The sequence below is a fragment of the Antrostomus carolinensis genome, unplaced genomic scaffold, assembly GCF_000700745.2.
Source record: "Antrostomus carolinensis isolate BGI_N321 unplaced genomic scaffold, ASM70074v2 scaffold6906, whole genome shotgun sequence".
Classification (NCBI taxonomy): Eukaryota; Metazoa; Chordata; class Aves; order Caprimulgiformes; family Caprimulgidae; genus Antrostomus; species Antrostomus carolinensis.
The window spans coordinates 2,646-11,300 of NW_010319720.1; the positions used below are offsets into that span (position 1 = coordinate 2,646).

General features: G+C 35.7%; 1 protein-coding gene across 1 annotated transcript in view; it reads right to left on the reverse strand.

The window, feature by feature from the left end:
• Positions 1-631: 631 nt before the first annotated feature.
• MAP3K1 (mitogen-activated protein kinase kinase kinase 1) overlaps positions 632-8,655 on the reverse strand; it is a 24,518-nt gene continuing 16,494 nt past the window's right edge. The window contains exons 15-20 of the mRNA XM_029085280.1: positions 7,582-7,780; positions 5,925-6,087; positions 4,245-4,376; positions 3,126-3,268; positions 2,509-2,640; positions 632-1,223 (exon numbers count right to left, since the gene is read on the reverse strand). Coding sequence (XP_028941113.1) covers positions 1,074-1,223; positions 2,509-2,640; positions 3,126-3,268; positions 4,245-4,376; positions 5,925-6,087; positions 7,582-7,780 — 919 coding nt within the window. The 3' untranslated portion in view covers positions 632-1,073. The remainder of the gene's footprint in view (positions 1,224-2,508; positions 2,641-3,125; positions 3,269-4,244; positions 4,377-5,924; positions 6,088-7,581; positions 7,781-8,655) is intronic.

An 8,655-nucleotide genomic window follows, 5' to 3' on the forward strand; every position in this document is an offset into this window, starting at 1 on the left:
ACCTCAGCTTTGTTACACAAAGAATGATATTTGCTCGTAGTTGGCACCTGCTTCCGCTCAAGTACACAACAAAATCTCCCCATAAACTCCCATAAATTCAGAGTTGATTTTACGGCCTTTGACATGAAACTTCTGTACACAATTTGCCAGAAGAAACTACTATATGAAAAGAAGGCTCAACAACTTTTAGCATGATTCAGAACAATCTCCGTTTTTCCTCTTTTGTTTTTTAAATAACCTATACTATCAGAGCCTTCAACACTGCCTTGTTGAAGGTGGCATTTTATTTTAATTCCAGATTTCCAGCAAATCTGTTTTTAAAACTCTTGTGTCAGCAAGATGTTCCAGGACATAGCTTGCATCTTTTTCTAAAGACTATTTTAAAAGATCACCTTTCCCTGAAAGTTAAAAATACAATGAAAACAAACTTAATTTCAAAAGAAATTACACAGCCCATAGTAAATGCACAGTGAACTACAACTGGCTGCTCTTACTTTAAGGAAGGCAAAATATTGTGGGTTTGGTTTTTTTTTTTAAGTATCCATAAAAGTTCAGATTTGTTACTCAGAGAACTTAATGTAATTAAAAAGGACAGATACAGAACTTCCTTTTAACCAGTGCTGAAAACTGACTAATTGCAGAACCCTCTGCTTACATCTACACGATGTGAAATGGAACAATGATTGCTATATTAAAATAGATCCTGAGCCCCCTCAGCTTCTAATATTGCTGAAAAAGTGCTCCAAATAATATTTAAAAAATCACTTATCTGCTAAAGAATCATGCAGATTTATGGAAAAATGCTTTTGTGTTCTCAGAGAGCCAGATGTTTTAAAAGGCACAGTTTACAAATCTCTGTACAAGTTGTGAAATTTTGCATACTGAGCTTAGGTAAAGATCTCGATTTGTCAATCACATACTTAGGTAAGGTCCTCCACTGGCCTTACGTCTTTGATGTATCTATCATTAAGGCCAGCAGAATAATACAATTTGCTGTGCTTAACTGCACTGCAAGACAGTTATTGTATATTCAGTAGCATCACCTTCAGTATATCAGCCTTATACATAAGTAGCTACCATGTAGTACGGAAGACTGGGTGTTTCAGCAGCTCCCTTGATGGGGGTCTGTCCTGAGGCTGCAGTTCTAAACACCGAAGCGTCACATCTTTCAAGCCCGGAGACAGATGTGTAGGGATTGATGGAGCAGTAGTTGCACTAGCAATCTGAACAAAGGGAAAGTAACCTTTTATAAGTCGGTGATTCTTAAGCCCCCTCTCCTACCCCAAAAACCTTCCACAAGCTGATCATTTTCAGCTGATGAGGTATATTTACGAGCTTTTCTCCACCTAGCATATTTCCCACTGCGATTTGAAGATTACATTACTGCCCTTTTTTATTAAATGGGTCTTAAGATGTCCTTATGCCTATTGCCTTTCACAGTTTGCCTGTCTTCTTACAGCAAGATTCTGCAGTGACCATCTGCTGAGTAGGCCGTAAGAAAAGTTCTTATGCCATACATACAGGTATTCTTTAGTCTACTAGTTGCCATCACTGTTAACTGGCATCAACCAACATGGACATATATTAAGCTGAGCAATGTTACATTATGATATGTTAAGCTGGGTATGCTCTCTTGCATTATCTTTACTGTATTCCTGCTACCACCCTAAAGGGCAATCTTACTCGGATAGATGCAGATCACTCCCAACTAACTGAATTTTGATCTTCTCTAGATCAAATTAAGCAAGATGATTGAGAATGCTAGAGTGGGACCACCAGATTCACACAGACACAGAACCAAGACCATAACATCACAAGTGATTTGTACTTAATTAGAACATATTTGAATACTGCTGTGCTAGTTCTGTTTTGTGGAAACACTTTCTTCACTCATGCTATTGAAAGTGTTAATAATCACTTTCTTCACTTGTGGCAGTATTTTCTTCATTTATGTCTACAATTCAACTAGATTTGTAGAATTAAATAACACCTAATAGAATTTAGTAAGAAACATGAATGCCAAAATGGATGTCCTAGAAATATTCATATATAGCATGGCATAATGGTAAATATCTTTCAGCAAAATCTGAATGTAGAACACCAGGTTTTTACCAAAGGACATTCCCCACTATGAAATATAAATACACATAAATGTTTTCTGGTAGAAAAACTTCTCTTTGCTCCTGTATTTAATAGGATTGTAAGGAGTTCAAATCCCAATCTTCTGCCTACAGTCAAGATCAACTCTATTCCCAAATGTTTTTTTAGCCTGTTACACTATGTATTTAAATCTTAGAACAGAGCTTTTCTTTTTCCACATATTGTGTTGGTAGCCTTTTTTTTTTTTTTTTTTTTTTGAACAAGCAAGTATGATTAGGTTGGTTTCAGTATTCGTTTTGTACTAACAGCTCCAATAAAAAGAGGCGATAGCTAATGCAACAACCCTTACACTTGTATACTTTTCTAAAATTCACGTTGCAGCATAATGGTAGGAATAAAATACCTCACCTTAAATATCAGAGCAAGATGATTGGAGTGTTTCTCTGCATTCCAGGGAGGTTTAGCACAAGCCATTTCTATAACAACACAGCCAACGCTCCACACATCACAGCTCCTCCCATATTGCTGACCTCTCAGAACCTGGACAGACAGACCAAAGCTCAGATTATCCATTTCAAAGTCTATTAATTCTAAGTAATTTAGATTAAAAAAAAAAATAAAAAAATATATATATCGAGCAGTGCATTCTGATTAACTTTTGAGGATGAGTGATCAGTGATGTAACTGCCCTAAGATTTATACAGCTGTAGAGAGATAGTGAACAAAATGCCTGATCAAGGGGCAAAGCAAAGTACCTTGGAAAAGTTAGCTTTTGACCAAATGGTCATTTGGGCTTTAGTAACAATACTATGTAGATACATCTTGTAACAAACTACTTAAAACAACTTTGATAGTGAGAAAGAAATGTCATTACCACCATGTAGGAATAATTCCTATTCTTTAGAACAAGTACATTTAAAACATATTTGAAGCATTTACAGCAATTTTCTGTTCTTTGGCTGTATGAATTAGCTTACAGAGTTCAAACAAACTTTTTGAAGTAACTTCCAAAACTGGTTTCTTACCTCCGGTGCCATAAACGCAATAGTTCCCAACAACTGCCCCTGAAACTCCCCAGCACCAGTTCCTTTAGATGCCAACCTGGCTGCGGCTCCAAAATCAGCAATTCTTAATCTATGACCTGTGCTGTCAATTAGCAAATTGGCACCTGTCAACAGCATAATAAAAATACTGCTAGTTGGCTTTCTATTAAAGGCAAAAGGATGAACACTCTTCCTCCCTCCATTTCAAGACTATAAATAGGTTGACATTCCCCACCCCCAGTATCAAGGAAATCTAAAAACCAAGGACAAAGTCTAATAATGTCACTTTTCTGTTACGCCTGAATGATGCTGCACATAGCTTGAGGCTCCGAGAGATTGAGAGAAGCAATCAAACTTTCAAAGCAGGGCAAACACAGGATTCTGGAACAATGCCTGGAGATGGATTAATGAAAGAAAATGGTGACCTAAAACCCTGGAGGTTTTCATTGCCTGCAGCTCCCTGTGAAATTTAAACGTATTTCATCCTTAAGCAACTTTGAGTTGTCTTGAAGAGAATTACTGAGAATTTAAAGTTTTCCTATTTTAAGAAGTATTAAAAGACAAATGTTTCTGTCATTGCTATGTTGCTACTTATCTGGCTAACTCTCCAGTTCATGGACAGCTATAGTGACATTAAACGGAAAAGTTTAGTAAGACTGGTATTTCCCAATAAAGTCTACTGTTGCTCACAGACCAGCTCTTTTTATGTTCAGTTTGGATGAAGGAAGAAAACTCATCACAACATTCATACACACTAGAAACCTGACCTCTGTATCTTGGCTTGTGCACAGATTTTACTATAATTTCAGTGTAAACATTTACATTAATTTAACTAGCAATCTTTAAAGCTATATGGCAACTTTATATTTTATTTGAACAAAATGAGAAAACTAATTTTTCTAAACTATTGGCACAGCTAGCAAATATCCTCAAGCAATTCCAATTAATTTCAATAATTAAAGGTTCTTAAAAATGAACAGACAAACCCAATAGAAATACCGTTCTTAACATGGCATCTGAGAGAAGCAAGAGGTGTCAAGCCAAAAGAGATACTGCTTTCTGAATATTCTTTTCTTAAAAGACATCCTAAGTAATTCTCACCTTTAACATCTCGATGTATTATCTGATTCTCGTGGAGGTAAGAAAGGCCACGTAACAGTTGTTCTGTGTAATTAATAATAACTGACTCTTTGAAGGCTCCATATTTACTTAACAAATGAGCAACTGAACCCCCTAGAAGATAAAACAATACATTTTATCAACACGTATATTTTGTATTAGTAGAATGCAGCACTGCCTCCTAAAATTGGAACTTGGTATTGGTATTACTAATTTAAAAATATATTTCTCACCTCAAAAAAAAAAACCAAAAACAACCCTTTAAAAGTTTCATAGGAAAAAAGTAATATACTTGGTTACTTAACTAGTTTCTACACGGAACTGTACACATTAAATATGTAAGTCTTAGTGCTTCCTAATAACTTTATACTTCCTTAAAGGAATGTACAAACCCCTTAGCATACAAAGTACTGTTGCTGATAGAAAACCTACATATATTTATCCAGATTTTGCATTAACATTGAAGCAGCAGAACACTAGCTTTCTTTGGGGCAATAGAAAGGCGCAGCCTCCAGTAAGCATTCCATTTGAGGATCTTAATTTACTTTTGTTACTATACAAGTACTGATATATAGAAGCAAGAAGACAAGCAAAGAAAAGCAGTATATTCCTCTGTTTTCCAAAAACTGGTACATAGCTGATAAAGATTTTGGATTTCCATTGTGCCTCTCAAGGTATTCTAAGATAACTTGAGCTTGAATGGGTAAAGACAACTCCTGACATTTCATTATGTAGTCTTACTTCAGAAAAAAATATACTTAAAAAAAAAAAAAAGGTTAAACATTGATAGTTTTGAGAAAGTATTTTCTGTGCTACTGCTTGTAATAACACATACTTGGGCTTTGCTTGTTAGCACTCTGGTATTGCTAAGGGGCTTCTGCCAAAGAATGTAAGCTAGGGTGCAATGCTTTCTTTTATAAGAAATAAGGATGCATAAAACACTAAATCTAGTCTTGGTAACTGGATGGCAACAACATATAAAATTAATAAAGCTCCTTAAAAAAAAAAAAAAAAAAAAAAAAGGACTTTCTTGTCCCTGCTCTAAACAACAATGAAAGGATTTTACTATTTGTTATGAAATTACCACTTAATATATTTAAGATTTGAACATGGATGTTTTTTCCCCAAAGCATCCTGCTTACTATCTATTATTAAAAATTTACTTTAAGTTCTTAAATGCCTTTGTACTTCACCTCACACAGTTTTTATGAAAATGCTTTGGACAAAAACAAGTGACAGGTACTCCAAGCTTTCAAGTTCAATTCCAAACTTCCTGCTATTCCAAAATAATAACAAAGTTACACAGGTACACTGAAAATGCAACAGTTTTATTCATTTCCAAATGAAGTGCCTGTCTGTCAGTTTCTAACTCCCCATTTAGATTCAGAAATGGAGGAAAAAGTAGTAGAATTTTTGTTCAGGACTTCCAACTGCTTTAACTGTATGACAGATTAGGTATGTAAAATTCCAAATCAAAGAAAGAATGCACCAGCAAGAATATTGCTATGACCACTTAAAGTGTTCTGTAAGTAGACCTTTATATTGGTCACCAACAGCAATGAAAATAGAAATTTGCAATCTGAATGATGCAAAATGCAATATGAAACTACATAGTTCAGACTCAACTGATATTTCAATTTTCTTTGCATAGTAATTTTTTACCTGCCATCCATTCAATAAAGAGGTTATAGTTGCTCTTCTCACATGTAGCACCCAACATTCGAATAATGTTAGGATGGTTCAGATGACTCATCATTCTTATTTCTTCTCTCAGTGCTTCTACTACCTCTTCTTGCTCAGATGATGTATTCCTGACATACGTCACCTGTTTTGAAATATGATATTCAGACTTACCTTACATAATTACCAGTTCTGTAACCCCTCCCTTCAGTACAGTAACAAGAATGGATGGTTTTCCATCCCTTTTCACCATACAGAAATAGCAAGTATTTTTTCATATCAAGCCCCTTCAGTTGAGAACATATCTCCATGTGAAACAGCCACAGAAAATTAAGAGTGATCTTCTGGGAAAATACTAACAAAAATCTCTCCAAGTATGGAGTAGGGAACCTTCCCTCTTCACTCATCTCTGCTTAAACTAGGAAATTTTTTTTTTCCCCCGGGTGTTGATGAAAAGGAAGGAGATAGGACAGTGTTGTTATTTGTAAGATTTTTACCAGTTTAACCATACTATCTGTTTCATAACTAAACTTCTTATCCCAGAAATTCAAGGGCGAGGTGGACAGTCCTACTCTTTCACAAGTTTCAAAGGAGGAATAGTTGGTGACAGTCATTCTTTCCCTGATTAAATGTTTTGAAATTGCTCAATTCCACAGGTTAATTTCATTCTAGAATTCACAGGACAATGTTAGGACTAAGATTCCCTCTATGTTGGTATCACTAATTCAGACCTAGAGCACCCTAAATGTGAAAGATTTACTCACATCTAGAACCTTCAAAAACCTGGAGTGAAGTATGTGCATTTGGGCCTCTTTTCTCAAGTCTGTATCTAATAAGTTAAATAATCACAGAATCACACAGAATTGCCTGGATTGGAAAAGACATTTAAAGATCATCAAGTCCAATCATTAACCTAACACTGACAAGTCTCTCGACTAAACCATGTTCCTCAGCACCATGTCCACATGACTCTTCAATATCTCCAGTCCTGGGTAACCCCTTCCAATGCCTGATAACCCCTTCAGTGAATAAATCTTTCCTAAGATCCAACCTAAACTTCCCTTGGTGCTACTTGAGGCCATTTCCTCTTGTCCTATCACTCGTTACTTGGTTGAGTAGATTGACCCCCACCTCTGTACACCCTTCTTTAAGGTATAAAAATACTTGCCTCAAAGCTGGCTGTTGGATCAGTGGGAAACAACCATTTAACTACATTTCCTCCACTTAAACTGTTTTAGGAAAAAAAAAATCCTGACGAGTACTTTTAATAGCTACCTTGCAAATAGGGCATTAATTTGGAATCCAGAGATCTGGGCTACATTCCTAGCTCTGTCACTGATTTATGAACTTGGTAAAAGTAAAAATGCATTTGAAGAACTATGAAAGAAAATAGGCATATTAAAAAGCACAGGGTTTTTTTTTCATTTTAAGAAGTGAAAAAACCTGAAAATATTATGTTAATACCATGCACAGGAAGACTTTTTATTATGTATTACATGAGAACACATGACAGGGAGCAGAGGAAGCAATGAACACAAGAAAACTGTGAGAGCAGGGAGATTTTATATTTAATATTCCAAATAAATATTGAAGAACAAGCACAATATATTCAAGAAAGTGAAGTATTTGAACTATTTACCTGTTTCACAGCCATTAATGTCCCCGTTCCTACATCTTGAGCTTGGTAACAGGAAGAGAAAGCTCCAAGGCCAATTTGCTGACCTTTAAGCCATTCTGCATCTTCTCTGTAATGATGTTTTGCTTTGGTATGTCCAGGCAGGGTTTCAGGTGTCTGCAAATTAAATTCCAAATCAAATCCATGTTTAATAGCATGCTTCTAAAATGCAGACATTCTGGAACGTTACGAAATATACAAGCTTATATGCTTCTCCTCTCCCTTACAGTTCTTTGTACTGCCTGTTACACATGTTTCAGCTGAGACCAGAACTGGTATATTCCATAATCCACATACTCCTACTGTACGTAGTAACAGAGATCCCCCTCTGTTACTGCCTGAAGGTGCAAGGCAAGATTTAAGGATACCAATAGGAGCACAACTTTTTTTTCTATTCCTGATCTCACATCTAGTTAATGTTTAGGGTAGCACCTGTAGTAAACACAAATAAAACAATGTCGATTTCTACTTAATTTATTTCTCCCATTTTATGCTTCACATGTTATCTCATGCAAAGGATCACAAACAAAATACTCCTTTTTCTATTCTTATTTCTCATGCTGTTGTCTGTTTGCAAACAAGTACCTTTTTTCTGACTTCAGAGTATCACACATCTCTCTCAGGATGTGCCGACATCAAGAGCTCTTCCAGCTCTGCCTGTTCTTTCAGAAACTAGTTTGGTTTTGTACAATTACCTTCAAAGTAAATCAGCATTACGACTCAATATAGTTCTACTCCTGCTTAAAAACTCTGCTCTCGTTTCCTGGTTTCACCACTTCTATACCTCCTTCATTGCCATTTTAGAAGTTGTTACGTGACATGAAGTTTCTCTTTCAAATACATTCTCTAAACTTGTTAATAACCATGATTCAGTTAGCACCCTAAACTGCCAGACTGTTTATACTCCCAACTCCAAGGAGAGGGTATTGAGTATGTTCATATTTTATATTACTTTGGAAATATAACAGCACTGCTTTAAAAATTCAGTGAACCTCAGCTGAGACTTATGCTAAATTCCCATATGTATACTTACATCCT